This window comes from Biomphalaria glabrata, chromosome 10 (genome assembly GCF_947242115.1).
Source record: "Biomphalaria glabrata chromosome 10, xgBioGlab47.1, whole genome shotgun sequence".
NCBI lineage: Eukaryota > Metazoa > Mollusca > Gastropoda > Planorbidae > Biomphalaria > Biomphalaria glabrata.
Window position 1 is genome coordinate 7,205,898 of NC_074720.1, and position 16,687 is coordinate 7,222,584.

General features: G+C 35.0%; 1 protein-coding gene across 3 annotated transcripts in view; it reads right to left on the reverse strand.

Moving 5' to 3' along the window:
• Nucleotides 1-12,855, reverse strand: part of LOC106070302 (uncharacterized) — a 32,637-nt gene extending 19,782 nt beyond the window's left edge. Inside the window, exons 1-7 of one of the 3 annotated variants that reach the window (XM_056045234.1) lie at nt 12,538-12,855; nt 12,345-12,449; nt 10,376-10,873; nt 9,515-9,666; nt 8,588-8,672; nt 7,266-7,499; nt 5,603-5,772 (exon numbers count right to left, since the gene is read on the reverse strand). In XM_056045234.1, the coding sequence (XP_055901209.1) occupies nt 5,603-5,772; nt 7,266-7,499; nt 8,588-8,672; nt 9,515-9,666; nt 10,376-10,792 (1,058 nt within the window). In that variant the 5' untranslated portion in view covers nt 10,793-10,873; nt 12,345-12,449; nt 12,538-12,855. Of the gene's footprint in view, nt 1-5,602; nt 5,773-7,265; nt 7,500-8,587; nt 8,676-9,514; nt 9,667-10,375; nt 10,874-12,344; nt 12,450-12,537 lie in introns of all 3 variants that reach the window. The other 2 variants (XM_056045231.1, XM_056045232.1) reach the window with 2 other exon arrangements.
• Between the last annotated feature and the right edge of the window lie 3,832 nt (nt 12,856-16,687).

Consider the following 16,687-nt stretch of genomic DNA (forward strand, 5'->3'; position numbering starts at 1 on the left):
CTACTTACTTAGTATATTAAACACAGTTGCTACTTACTTAGTATATTAAACACAGTTTCTACTTACTTAGTATATTAAACACAGTTTCTACTTACTTAGTATATTAAACACAGTTTCTACTTACTTAGTATATTAAACACAGTTGCTACTTACTTAGTATATTAAACACAGTTGCTACTTACTTAGTATATTAAACACAGTTTCTACTTACTTAGTATATTAAACACAGTTTCTACTTACTTAGTATATTAAACACAGTTTCTACTTACTTAGTATATTAAACACAGTTTCTACTTACTTAGTATATTAAACACAGTTGCTACTTACTTAGTATATTAAACACAGTTTCTACTTACTTAGTATATTAAACACAGTTTCTACTTACTTAGTATATTAAACACAGTTTCTACTTACTTAGTATATTAAACACAGTTTCTACTTACTTAGTATATTAAACACAGTTTCTACTTACTTAGTATATTAAACACAGTTTCTACTTACTTAGTATATTAAACACAGTTTCTACTTACTTAGTATATTAAACACAGTTTCTACTTACTTAGTATATTAAACACAGTTTCTACTTACTTAGTATATTAAACACAGTTTCTACTTACTTAGTATATTAAACACAGTTTCTACTTACTTAGTATATTAAACACAGTTTCTACTTACTTAGTATATTAAACACAGTTTCTACTTACTTAGTATATTAAACACAGTTTCTACTTACTTAGTATATTAAACACAGTTTCTACTTACTTAGTATATTAAACACAGTTTCTACTTACTTAGTATATTAAACACAGTTTCTACTTACTTAGTATATTAAACACAGTTTCTACTTACTTAGTATATTAAACACAGTTGCTACTTACTTAGTATATTAAACACAGTTTCTACTTACTTAGTATATTAAACACAGTTTCTACTTACTTAGTATATTAAACACAGTTTGCTACTTACTTAGTATATTAAACACAGTTTCTACTTACTTAGTATATTAAACACAGTTTCTACTTACTTAGTATATTAAACACAGTTTCTACTTACTTAGTATATTAAACACAGTTTCTACTTACTTAGTATATTAAACACAGTTTCTACTTACTTAGTATATTAAACACAGTTTCTACTTACTTAGTATATTAAACACAGTTGCTACTTACTTAGTATATTAAACACAGTTTCTACTTACTTAGTATATTAAACACAGTTTCTACTTACTTAGTATATTAAACACAGTTTCTACTTACTTAGTATATTAAACACAGTTGCTACTTACTTAGTATATTAAACACAGTTTCTACTTACTTAGTATATTAAACACAGTTGCTACTTACTTAGTATATTAAACACAGTTTCTACTTACTTAGTATATTAAACACAGTTTCTACTTACTTAGTATATTAAACACAGTTTCTACTTACTTAGTATATTAAACACAGTTTCTACTTACTTAGTATATTAAACACAGTTTCTACTTACTTAGTATATTAAACACAGTTTCTACTTACTTAGTATATTAAACACAGTTTCTACTTACTTAGTATATTAAACACAGTTGCTACTTACTTAGTATATTAAACACAGTTTCTACTTACTTAGTATATTAAACACAGTTTCTACTTACTTAGTATATTAAACACAGTTTCTACTTACTTAGTATATTAAACACAGTTTCTACTTACTTAGTATATTAAACACAGTTTCTACTTACTTAGTATATTAAACACAGTTTCTACTTACTTAGTATATTAAACACAGTTTCTACTTACTTAGTATATTAAACACAGTTTCTACTTACTTAGTATATTAAACACAGTTTCTACTTACTTAGTATATTAAACACAGTTTCTACTTACTTAGTATATTAAACACAGTTGCTACTTACTTAGTATATTAAACACAGTTTCTACTTACTTAGTATATTAAACACAGTTTCTACTTACTTAGTATATTAAACACAGTTTCTACTTACTTAGTATATTAAACACAGTTGCTACTTACTTAGTATATTAAACACAGTTGCTACTTACTTAGTATATTAAACACAGTTGCTACTTACTTAGTATATTAAACACAGTTGCTACTTACTTAGTATATTAAACACAGTTTCTACTTACTTAGTATATTAAACACAGTTTCTACTTACTTAGTATATTAAACACAGTTTCTACTTACTTAGTATATTAAACACAGTTTCTACTTACTTAGTATATTAAACACAGTTTCTACTTACTTAGTATATTAAACACAGTTGCTACTTACTTAGTATATTAAACACAGTTTCTACTTACTTAGTATATTAAACACAGTTTCTACTTACTTAGTATATTAAACACAGTTGCTACTTACTTAGTATATTAAACACAGTTTCTACTTACTTAGTATATTAAACACAGTTGCTACTTACTTAGTATATTAAACACAGTTGCTACTTACTTAGTATATTAAACACAGTTTCTACTTACTTAGTATATTAAACACAGTTTCTACTTACTTAGTATATTAAACACAGTTTCTACTTACTTAGTATATTAAACACAGTTTCTACTTACTTAGTATATTAAACACAGTTGCTACTTACTTAGTATATTAAACACAGTTTCTACTTACTTAGTATATTAAACACAGTTGCTACTTACTTAGTATATTAAACACAGTTGCTACTTACTTAGTATATTAAACACAGTTGCTACTTACTTAGTATATTAAACACAGTTGCTACTTACTTAGTATATTAAACACAGTTGCTACTTACTTAGTATATTAAACACAGTTTCTACTTACTTAGTATATTAAACACAGTTGCTACTTACTTAGTATATTAAACACAGTTGCTACTTACTTAGTATATTAAACACAGTTTCTACTTACTTAGTATATTAAACACAGTTTCTACTTACTTAGTATATTAAACACAGTTTCTACTTACTTAGTATATTAAACACAGTTGCTACTTACTTAGTATATTAAACACAGTTTCTACTTACTTAGTATATTAAACACAGTTTCTACTTACTTAGTATATTAAACACAGTTGCTACTTACTTAGTATATTAAACACAGTTTCTACTTACTTAGTATATTAAACACAGTTGCTACTTACTTAGTATATTAAACACAGTTTCTACTTACTTAGTATATTAAACACAGTTGCTACTTACTTAGTATATTAAACATAGTTTCTACTTACTTAGTATATTAAACACAGTTTCTACTTACTTAGTATATTAAACACAGTTTCTACTTACTTAGTATATTAAACACAGTTTCTACTTACTTAGTATATTAAACACAGTTTCTACTTACTTAGTATATTAAACACAGTTTCTACTTACTTAGTATATTAAACACAGTTGCTACTTACTTAGTATATTAAACACAGTTTCTACTTACTTAGTATATTAAACACAGTTTCTACTTACTTAGTATATTAAACACAGTTGCTACTTACTTAGTATATTAAACACAGTTTCTACTTACTTAGTATATTAAACACAGTTGCTACTTACTTAGTATATTAAACACAGTTGCTACTTACTTAGTATATTAAACACAGTTTCTACTTACTTAGTATATTAAACACAGTTTCTACTTACTTAGTATATTAAACACAGTTTCTACTTACTTAGTATATTAAACACAGTTTCTACTTACTTAGTATATTAAACACAGTTTCTACTTACTTAGTATATTAAACACAGTTTCTACTTACTTAGTATATTAAACACAGTTGCTACTTACTTAGTATATTAAACACAGTTGCTACTTACTTAGTATATTAAACACAGTTTCTACTTACTTAGTATATTAAACACAGTTGCTACTTACTTAGTATATTAAACACAGTTGCTACTTACTTAGTATATTAAACACAGTTGCTACTTACTTAGTATATTAAACACAGTTGCTACTTACTTAGTATATTAAACACAGTTGCTACTTACTTAGTATATTAAACACAGTTGCTACTTACTTAGTATATTAAACACAGTTTCTACTTACTTAGTATATGGAACCAGCTGACACAGTTTCTACTTACATAGTATATGGAACCAGCTGACATAGTTTCTACTTACATAGTTTATGGAACCAGCTGACACAGTTTCTACTTACATAGTATATGGAACCAGCTGACACAGTTTCTACTTACATAGTATATGGAACCAGCTGACACAGTTTCTACTTACATAGTATATGGAACCAGCTGACAAGGTTTCTACTTACATAGTATATGGAACCAGCTGACACAGTTTCTACTTACATTGTATATGGAACCAGCTGACACAGTTTCTACTTACATAGTATATGGAACCAGCTGACACAGTTTCTACTTACATAGTATATGGAACCAGCTGACAAGGTTTCTACTTACATAGTATATGGAACCAGCTGACACAGTTTCTACTTACATAGTATATGGAACCAGCTGACACAGTTTCTACTTACATAGTATATGGAACCAGCTGACAAGGTTTCTACTTACATGGTATGTGGAACCAGCTGACACAGTTTCTACTTACATTGTATATGGAACCAGCTGACACAGTTTCTACTTACATAGTATATGGAACCAGCTGACACAGTTTCTACTTACATAGTATATGGAACCAGCTGACACAGTTTCTACTTACATAGTATATGGAACCGGCTGACAAGGTTTCTACTTACATAGTATATGGAACCAGCTGACACAGTTTCTACTTACATAGTATATGGAACCAGCTGACACAGTTTCTACTTACATAGTATATGGAACCAGCTGACAAGGTTTCTACTTACATAGTATATGGAACCAGCTGACACAGTTTCTACTTACATTGTATATGGAACCAGCTGACACAGTTGCTACTTACATAGTATATGGAACCAGCTGACACAGTTTCTACTTACATAGTATATGGAACCAGCTGACACAGTTTCTACTTACATAGTATATGGAACCGGCTGACAAGGTTTCTACTTACATAGTATATGGAACCAGCTGACACAGTTTCTACTTACATAGTATATGGAACCAGCTGACACAGTTTCTACTTACATAGTATATGGAACCAGCTGACAAGGTTTCTACTTACATAGTATATGGAACCAGCTGACACAGTTTCTACTTACATTGTATATGGAACCAGCTGACACAGTTGCTACTTACATAGTATATGGAACCAGCTGACACAGTTTCTACTTACATAGTATATGGAACCAGCTGACACAGTTTCTACTTACATAGTATATGGAACCGGCTGACAAGGTTTCTACTTACATAGTATATGGAACCAGCTGACACAGTTTCTACTTACATTGTATATGGAACCAGCTGACACAGTTACTACGTACTTGGTATATGGAACCAGCTGACCCAGTTTCTACTTACATAGTTTATGGAACCAGCTGACACAGTTTCTACTTACATAGTTTATGGAACCAGCTGACACAGTTTCTACGTACTTGGTATATGGAACCAGCTGACACAGTTTCTACGTACTTGGTTTATCGAACCACCTGACAAAGTTTCCACTTACTTGGTATATTGAACCACTTGACCCAGTTTCTACTCACTTGGTATATCGAACCACTTGACCCAGTTTCTACTCACTTGGTATATCGAACCACTTGACACAGTTTGTCCCTCATGACGTCAGTTAGGTTCTCCCTGAAGCTTCTCATCCCCATTAACAGCTGCTTCAGGTGATGGATCTGTTCCGGGCTTCTCTCGTCCGGCGGCTGCTGCATGATGGACTGGGCCCACTCGGGCATTCTGGACCACTGTCAAGATGAGTCATAACTTTAAATAATATGGCAGTAAGGTACGTACTTTATGCAGATGACTTCTTAATTGGGACCACAGTACTCTCTAGATCTAAACTTCGCGGGCACGTTGCCCTGCCTCATCGTGGCGCCCGCGTGGAAACGGCCATTAGAGGAATTGGCTAGGCTAAATGGGTAGCAACACAGGACTCCCGTGGGGATGCCCACGGGTAGACGAGAGTCCACCCATTGCACGGGCGGAGTTGTAATAAAGTCCCCACAAACACGTCACCAATCCATGCGCTGTTCCTCAAAGGGACCGTTATATAAATGGCGGATCCCGCACAGTTAGCTTGGTACATTGAAGGAAAATGGCAGAAGTCCCCGGTGCATTCTCGGCCTTCGGCCGTGTCTCTAGCCCACGTGTCGGGGGCCGAACGCATCGGTCAACAGCAATGCCTTACATAGGCATTGTCTAGGGTCTCTCCCAAACAGAACTGTGTGTTCACACAGGTTTGTTTTTTTTTTACTGTTTGGCGTCCAAACAGGTTTTTTTTTCAAACTTAGAGCTCGAAGAGCCTTCGGCTCAGCTCTTAGACATCAACAAGATCTAAACTTAACAGATCCTTACAACCATATTTATATTTTTTTCCGAATTATGTTAATTTGAAATAAACAAATAAAATTCAATTTATTCTAACTTTAGTCACAGCTGAAAATCGGTAAAAAAAAAAAATAGAATTTAAAAAATAGCCCTGAAATTGACACCATTATCGAACTTCTAAAGCAGTGTTTCCCAAACTGTGTTCCGCAGAACCCAAGTGTTTCGCGAGGCCCTAAAAGGTGTTCCACGAACTACTGGAATAATAAACTAGTAGGCCACCACGTGAATTAATCTCTCTAAAAAACAAACATAGTTTTCCGCTATATACTTAGAATGTGCGAAGTCTTTCGCTAAAGAAAAAGTTAAAGCCATTTATCTGAATATTACAGTGTTAAGCTCCCACTCTGCTATATAAAACAAAACTAATTAATTAGTACTAAATGATTAACTAATGGGTTAATTTTCGGATTGATTCATGTCTTGTCATCGACTATGAATAATTCTTCAAAATTTCAACTTGATCCGAGACTGGGAGGTGGGAGAAAAAGTTTGAAAACCTAATAAGGGGATTAAATCCATATATACATTCACATCTCGCATTAAGTAGCATTTATTCCCCTTATTTCCATATCAAACAAAATAATTAATCACCAACAATTAATTAACAAATTGGTTAATTTTTTTAATTGATTCATGTCTTGTCAGGTTCAATGAATAATTGTGTAGTTTTAACTTGATCCGAGAATGGGAAATGAGAGAAAAAAAAACCTGTTCAAACTTTTTACCAGACAGACAGACAGGGCTATGTAAAAACAGATTTAAAATTAAGAATCTCTTTATTAAGTGCATAAACATGGAGAAGTACATCATAATGTGTGTAGTAGGCCTACGTTAGTTCTGCACTTACTGCTCTGTTTCTGTTGAACCAGGACTTGTCAAAGAGCAGCGTCTGAGATTCTTCCCCCTGACCCTCTTGTCCGGCATGGGTTTTCGCCCCTGCGATGATGTAGAGAAATTCCGAGTAGGCCGACTGTTGGGTCTTGCTAATGCTCAGCTTCTGCATGTCCATGAGTAGACCACAGAGTGACCGGATGATGCGAGCATACCATTTGAACGTTCGTATAGAACGCCTCTTTTGTCTCTGGGGGATTTGAAAATACAATATTATCACTGGCATGCAAAATAACGGAAATTTGGAGACCGATTGCCTAAATCCATCTCTGGGACTTTCAATTCCGAATTTCAGTTCTACTATCACTAATGGTTACCTAACATGTGAATGAACTATTTTGGTGGGGTAGTTGAGCTGAACGCGGCGCCTATGAGCATCGTCAGATGTTGACGTCTATAAAAAGTTTAGCCTTAGATTCTTGAGATTCTTGACATCCAAGGAGTAAAAAAAAGGTTCCTCTTACAGACCTTGCGATCTATAGGGCAGATGATGTAAAGGTCATCTGTTTCTGTGGCCCACGGTCAACGAGGATGTCATGTGGCCAGCACAACGACAAACGGGGCTTGACTTTTACCCAACTAATGTCAGGTACCCATTACAGCTGGGTGGACTCAGGGGCGCCTTAAACTTAAAGATACCGAAATTAAGAATCACAGTCTTCAGGTGGATTCGAATCCGGGATTCACCGGTTCGGAAGCCAAGCGCTTTATCACTCAGCCACATCGCTTCCATCCATGGAGTACTAGATGTTATTTGGTTATTACGTTTTGAGATGTATGATAAAATAAACATTTTAATTTTAGATGAAGGAAATATTCGAGAATGTGAACAAAATGTTTTCCATCTCTCTCTTTGAGGTGATACGCCTATGCAATGCGTTGGAAAACAATGGGTTAGAGGCGGAACTACTAACCTTATAACCAAAATTAAGTATTAATTTAAAATTCTAATGCGAAACTTTGCGAAACTATCCTCACAATTATAATTTGCCAAGTGATGACTGCTTGTAAAAGTCAATAGACAGCGTCCATAAAGGCGACATTAGGGAAGTTAAGTGATTGGTTTAACCTTATATCATCCAATAATTGTATAAATTATTAGTCTAACAAAATAACTAAAAAAAAAAAATGTATGTCCTAATTAAATAGTAAAAAAAATTGACATTTCACTGGACGCTAGAAATCTATTATTAATTTACGATAACCTTAGTTAAATTATGTAAAGAAAATAACTGCATATAATTATGTTATGCTATATTGAAAATACAAAGTATTTACCTCCAACTCTGATAAATGTTCTGATGACGGTGGAACCCAAAACACAGAGCCTCTTCTAGTCGGCTTGGCCACCTGAGAGCTGCGTCTACTGATAAGTTGAATGAAATATAAATGCAAAGATCAATTTTGTTTAAAATTTCGAACAGACGGACATTCTATTAGTAAACTACAATATTAATTATACAAGATTAATTGGTACCCATGTCATCATAAGGGCTGCTGTGAAAGGTTCCATGGTCATGTGTCATCATCATTTAAAAATAAAGCTTCAAACTCCGTTTCTCTTTCCATGAGCGCAGTTCAGATATAACAAAATAATAGATTTTCAAAAGTATTCTTGTAAACCCTGCCTTGCACCAGTGCTTGTGGTGCGTACGAGCGCACTGTTGAACCAGAACAGGAAGACACTAGGATAGAGGAAAAGAACAGTGTATCAAGTGATTTGGAAGAGTCTGAATTGTTGGGGAACTAAGAAGCCGACCTTTGTGCTGCCTGAAGACTGTAATAGGGACCTGAAGCGAAGCGGGGAATGCTGTCGTTGGTCCGTATTCAGGTTGCTGGGGAAAGGACTGGTAGAATCAGGAACAAGACTCTTGAAATGTAGAAGGGCTGTTATGTGTTTGTCCTGGTAAATAAACACACGCATTTGAGTTGCCTGCCTTAGAGTTACTACAGTATGTTAGAATTAGCAGAATGTTAAAGGCATTGATCACTAGATCTGTTGTTTTTTTTACAAAGTTTAAATGATTACTAGAATAATAATAAAAATCTGATTATTTGCATATAAATTTTTATAAATTTCTATATCGTACTGTTCTAAGTAAACTTCGAAGCTTCTTTCTAATAGATTCTATAATACTAGATATTACATTTATAAATCTTCCTGAATAGATTTTATATTACAAGATGGTAGATGAACAACTCTACCTGGATGTAGCTAATTCTGGCAGCTGTTCAATGCTTGAGGTCCTGCGACTGAGTGTCGTGGACGTACTGAAAGACAATTTTCTGCCCAGAAGTTCCGACTCGCGCATTAACATCTGAACCATTTTGGTTTTGTAAGACTCCAAGGTCCATTCCTGAAATAGGAGACCGTTAGAGAAAGTTAGACAAGTCATGCTGCAACAAGTGATTTGAAGTTGATTACACGTGGAGTCAATTTCTCCCCTGTAATTGTAGGCCGACTGCTAGAGATCGCTTATACTAGTAACTGATGCTCATTTTAAATGTCTGGTTTGAAAACAACTCACCGGCAAACTGATGAAATATTCATTTATTGGACAGCGATTTTAAAACGGAAAATTAGTTTCCAACATTATCAATTCATTGCTTTAATGATTTACACACCACAATGTACCTATAAACATTAAAAAAAAACATGAAGTTTTCTTGTGGCATTAATAGTTGCTAAATATTTGAATTCGCGTTTTCCTTGGTTGATTTCTATAATTTAAAGTGGTGGCGTATCATAGATGAAAGTTTGAGAAACTCAGACGTAGTAAATATTTCTAGCTTTCAAATTGCGTTTGTAAATTTATCTATTGAAAGAAAAATGATTTTTTAAAAAAAGAGAAAAGGTTACAAGATAGCTACTGAGAAAGACAGGATTTGAACCTTTACGTTAAATATACAATTCGACAATATTTATCTGCTGAACAATCAGGACATGATCAATGGTCAGTGGTCACATAGTAGCCTCTTGGTCCAGCGTTTCGACGGATCAATTAGTTTGAACTAGAAACATAAAGTAATACTTAGAGCAACTAAATCTACAAAACACAAACACACCTTTATTCTATCGTCTGTACGGGCAGCCATGAAAAAAGCTTTTCTTAATAACAGACTGTGCTTTTTATATCCTGGTTCTGAATTTTCGGAGACTCTTCTTTTGTTTCTCTCGTCTCCTAGCAACAGTTCATTGTCGTTAAATTTGGCGTACATGTCGTAAGTGTTAACGCCATGAGGCATCGTCAACGCGCTGGCAGGGGAGGCAAGCGATGTGCCTTGCTGCATTTTCTGGGTTGTTCCCCTTGCACCGTTGTGCAGATCGGATGCTGACCACCTCAGGGAGCGGAGCATTTGACGCTGACTGCTGCTTCCAGTGGCCACGTTAACCACTGAAGTAGTTGGAGGTGTCACCCTGCCTTTGCTGTTGATGGCCACACCTTTAAGAATACCCCTAGGATACTGGTGCGATTCTGGCATTTTGCGTAATGTTTTGACGCCACAGTTAATCCTTGTCTCAACTAATTGGCTTTCTTTTCATAATATTGGTAAGACGTCTATCTGCAGAGGAAAATGATAAAATAAAAATTTAATTAAATGCTACAGTTACAGTTTTAATCATATATATATATATATAACGAAATGTATTGTGCATATTTTTTCTCTTTTAAATAGTTGTATTTTCAGTGTTTTACTGTTTTCACATCAACCTATAATCACAGTTTCATTACCTCTGCCTTGTTTGATAATCGGGACATTGAAAATAAAAATCGATTTTACGAAAATGATGTAGATACATCCATATATTTATCTATATAAATATAGATTTATCAAGCACAGTAACAAGAAACAAGACTACCCAAGACTTATCGTCAAATAAAAATAGAAATAAATAGAATGAATTATAATGTGTCAAAAATATGATTTGAAACCTAAACAACGACACTCAAGATGATACTAGACATCAATATAATAATTGAGGCACACATCCTTCACAATCTTTGATTAGCTACTCAATGACAACAAATGGATCTCAAACCTGTTTTGTGTTGCAAAGTTAAAGGTTTTGAAGGAATGTATTGTTTGTTTATTTCATGCCACGGACACCAATACAACTACTACTACTAATAATATTAATAACAATAATCTTTAATATCCATAAAAAATTTACAAATGTTACAATTAGTGCAATACACCAAACAAAACATTATAACTATAGAAAACAAAATATCCATTCACACCAGAGTCACTCCAATGTTACACGTGAAATGCTTGTATCAGAGAGCTGAATTGTATTTAAGGAATTGTACATTTATGTAAGCCTATTTCCGCATAAGCGCTTTGGTCCATTCTGTAGTGTTCCCCAGTAATCAACTCAATGATTGCTGCTTATCATTTTATCCTATCTTATCTTATAAATCACAGACGTTACGTTAAAGGAAGGAGAAGATAATTACGTCCTACGGGTATCCATGTGTTAATCTGGTTGTGCTTGTTAATTAGCGACTTAAAATCTTTTTTGTCATTGGTTATTATGGCTGATGCTCTGTAGGCACTCCCACACCCATTCTCGGATCAAGTTGAAACTTTGCACAATTATTCTGGCGAAGAAAATACATGAATCAATAATGGTAATCAACTGGTAATTAATTAGTTTGATATCGAAAAAGGGAAATAACCTCTACATTCATAGAAATAGTTGTATCCTTCATCCCACTGTCGGTCAGAGTGTTACAAGATCATCTGTCATCATCGAGAAGTACATAGAAGTCTAATTCATAAAGCGCTGGTTGTGAGTGTGTATGTGTTTCGTATGTGAATGTTGTTCGTATTTGCATCTATAGTGTTATTGTTACAGTAGTTATGCTGAGGTTGTCAATTGTTGTCAAACTGAATTTCCATTTGATTGGATCAATAAAAATTATCTTATCTGCGGAGTGCGAAGTTCTTCCCTATAGATGAGTTGTTTTTTAAAAAAAGGGATATTTATATTTGTTACTATTTTTATTTGTAAAAAAAAACAACTATATACCTGTGATAGAACGGAAATGATTCCTCTGATTTACTACAACCATTTTCAATTATCACCTCCACACACGAGTTATATTTCAGGTAATCATCTTTTTTGAAGTAACGTCTGTATTATATAAGATAAGATAAGATAAGAGATATGTATCTACAGAGGCATACAGATGGATCTGCATATATCCAGTGTCTATACTTACCATCGAGAAATAGTCCTCAGATAGTTGTATTATTTCTTCAAAATAAGTTCCAATCAAAATAGATACTATTACGTCCCTTGTGTGTTAGCAACCGTTGTGAATAGTGTTTATATCCGAACATCCGCCCATGACGCTTCAACACATGTAAGAAGTGGCTCTTACTGAATACGCAATTAATACTTGATTGTAGCGGATTGAAAGTTTCTATTTAGGAAAGTGCTAAACTAAGTAAATATTTCTGAGTTGTACTCTCTTGAACACATCAACTGAAGCCACACAGTTCTCTGTACATGCTGTAGCATTTCTCGCTCTCTCTCTCTCTCTGGGGTCTAGAAAATGTTTCTTTATCTAAATCGATATTTAATTGATCAATTAAACGGTCTAGATCTATTAAAGCCCACTCCCCCCCCCCTCCCTTTACCCTAGTTAACGTAATTCATTTCGTTTTCTTTTCTTCAAAGTTTTGGCCAGGGAGTGAAATGTTAATGTGAGAGAAGGGGGAGGAGGGGAGGGAGTGAATCCGTCACCTCTTGAACTCTGGGAGGGACCGTCTTGAAATAGAGACCTTTATTCCATTCCGGAACATTTTCATGCACTGCTCTGGTGTTAATACAATTTGTCCTGTAGTCAGCTGGTCGAACTCTTTAACGACGGCTACAACACGAGGGGCCACTTCAGAACCAACGCATACCTGAATGTAGGCATGTCAGCGCGTGTGTGAGTGTGTGCGTGTGTGTGCGTGCGTGTGTGGGGAGAGAATGTGGTTTGTGCTGACCATGAATGGATTGAATAGATTGTATTAAACGGTAAATAAAAGAAACAAATTTATAGCGCCTAGAGCGGTATTTGCCTCGTTCGGAGATCGCTTCCTTTCACCCCGTGATTTTGATTGCTGCTTTTGGGCTGAGCCGTTTCCTAGCTATTGAACTGCCAGTTGTTTAGATTAAGTGCCCTGGCTCAGTGGTTCTTAACTTAATGTATCTAGTGACTAGTCAACTGTCTTAGACTTATCCAAAGCTTTGTCGCAGTGGCTCTCAATCATTTGCAGCGTTTTTTAGAATTTATTAGAGATTTTTCCTTTGATAGAATCTCTTTCAGTGTCAGGCCCGTCCATTCTTTTATAATCGCTTTCTCTGTATGCCTCTTCTTCTTTTTCCAGTTATTCCTGGTAATGTTCCCTGAAGGAAGGTTTTAGCGAGTCATGAGGACCTTGTGATATAGTGATAGCCATAACCTTTTTTTTTTTTAAAGAAGTTAGCAGATCATCGTGGGGTCCAATCGCTGAGTTAATCCTGTCTCTAATCTTTTCGTTTGTGATTTGGTCATCAGGCTCTATAAAAAAAAAAAGAAATTTAAAAAAGGCAAAGCTGAATTAATCTAAACCAGTGATGCCTAAACTAAGGCACGTGGGATTTCCAGCCCGCGACGCGTGGCTTCGAAGCCTCTGCCCACAGGTAACAGAACAGTGAATTAGTATGTAAAAAAAGTACAAATGATTAGGGTCTCAACTGATTTGAATATATTTCATAGTCATACAATAGTTTCTGATTTTCTAGATAGCTGTTATCTTACTAGATTTCGTAGTTACTAAAAGAATTTTAGACTTGTTAAAAATGTCAACAGACTACAGACAAAACATTTTGAGTCGAAAGTCTACTCATTTTCTGACGACCAATGCTTGTTTCATTTATATTTTTACAAATTTAAATCAAATTACTCTGTCTGTCTGTCAGTTGTATTCTGTCAGGTACCAATTTTGTACACGTTATTTCTCCCGCCTCTCATTCTCGGATCAAGTTGAAAATGTGCATGATTATTCAGTTAATCATGCAATAGTGGTAATTATTAAATTAATTTTGTTTCATATAGAATAAAGAAATAAATCTTACAGTATTGAGATATGTGGCTATAAATGTGCAGTCCTTTCCCATATATAAAACTTTTTACAAGTAATTTGTATATTTTGCTTTTGGTGATGTGGCCCTCTACATTAGTGTGGGTAATTTCTTGGTCCAGAAGGATAAAGATAGGCATCCCAGATCTAAACAAAAGGAACAACATAGAAGATTAAACTGAACACATTTATAAACACATGCTTTATTTAGGTTAAAAAAAAAAAAAAAAGTAAAGTTCCCCTTTCAGACCTTGAGGTCTTCAGGGCTTTATTAAGTGTGAAAGTAACCTTTGCCCCAAACGTGACGTAGTGAGTTATTATGTGTGTGTGTGGGGGGGTGTTATCCGATGACAACGTCACACCGATCACCCGTCACTCAGCCTACGTAACACGGGGTGTTAGCACAAACTTAACGCGTCACGTTTGGCGTAGAATCCTCCCCTCCCCTTCCCTACGTCCCCCACGGACCGACCAAACACTCGCCCGCTCGCCTTGAGCAAATAAACACAGGGAACTGCTCACTCGCGCCTTGAAACTTACAGTACCTCACGCCCGTCATCGCCACGGCTCTAGCCCCTCCCTGTGAGGTCCCTGCAGAGGTACGCTAACCAAAACCCTACATAGCCGCAACGACATATTGTGGGGGCCGACTTGGGCGACAGTCTTCTCCCGAAGTAGCACCCGAAGTGGAGGTATACAACGGATGTGAAAATATCGTGGCGGAGGTCGTTAGAGTGCTGCATGCACTCAGCGTATCCGTTTAGAAAATGTAGCGCCCACCCAACACCCTTTTGAGTATTGAGTATGTTTACATTTTTTTCCCTAACATTATAATACTTATTTCTACCCCCCCCCCCACACCTCCCTTTTCCCATTTAACTTTCGGCGACCGGCTATTCCTTGTTTAGACAAAATGGCGACTCGTGGGTTACAACAGATTTGTCGGCGGCTTAAAAGAATCGGTTAGGGTGGAGTGAGTCATGAATGGTTGCCTGGTGTACGCTTCGGACTGTCATCGCGATGGGAACGAGTTCGAATCTGCTGTCCTCCTCGGGGGGGTTCGGCCTCATCATCATCATCAAACTCCATTAGAGTGAGGGCTTGAGAGGCCTAGAACGTAATAGTCTTGTATGTAAGTCTGAAAGTCGTAAATCCAAATCAACTTAAAGGAAACAGTTTCAACAAGAACTGTAAGAGTTATGTCATCGTGAGATCCAGTTCAATTATGTTTTTTTTAATTTAGTTTTATCGGTTACTTGTTTCTTTCCTGACTCTTACATCGAAACACCAATCAACGGTAGACACATCGAGGTGTTAAGTTTTGTGCTGTGTGATATAACAATTTTTGTTTTCTTTCTAAATGTTTGTTGTGGCTAGAAAGATGGCTGACTTTTGTGGGTTTTTTTTTTTTCTAACGACTTGATTGGAATAAATAACTTCAAGTTCATCTCGTCTGCTTGCATATGTTGTGAGAAGAGCGCTAACAAGCAGAATATACAAAAAGAAGGTTACAAGGACAGTTACACAAACTCAAAATCGGCCCTCGAATTGGTCCACCAAGGCAGGTAAAAAGGCACGTTTTAATATTATCATAAAGAACATCAGAAGGAAATTTTATCAAAGAAAAATGACAGAGAAGAATGGAGAAAGTTAGTATGACAGAACTTACTTAAGTTAACAATAAATTTAAAAAAAAATGTTGACAAAAAATCTAAAACCATTTGCATAAATGTGTTATAAATGTGGTAAATTAGTATTCCCCCTACTAAATAGGCTCCAGTGTTTGTTACTATTAATAGTGAATAGTTGTAAAAGTGGTGTAATTTTATGGAGAAAAAAAAAACTGCTTCCATAAGTGATTTAAAAAATTGGATTTTTCTAAACGGGACGGACGGGCGGACGGACAAACATTCCACACAAAACTATTAGCGTCTTTTTCCCTTTCGGGGGCCGCTAAAATACTTTAACAAAAAACAAAACAAAGTTTATATAAGGGAAAGCACCGCACGATTACTGCCATATCTCTAAGTACTGCAAGATTTATATCCCATTTTTCTAGATAAAAGAATTCCACTAATTGATCAACTAAAGCAGAAAATTCCGGAAAAATTGGAAAAATGTTCTGTCCGGATACTTGATCGTCCGGATAACCGAATACAGAATATTGCATCCTTAGAACTACTTTGAATGTCCCAACCTTCACTTTTCAATATTGAAATGGTTAGGCTTTCATCTGTCAAACTTGTATAAATATCG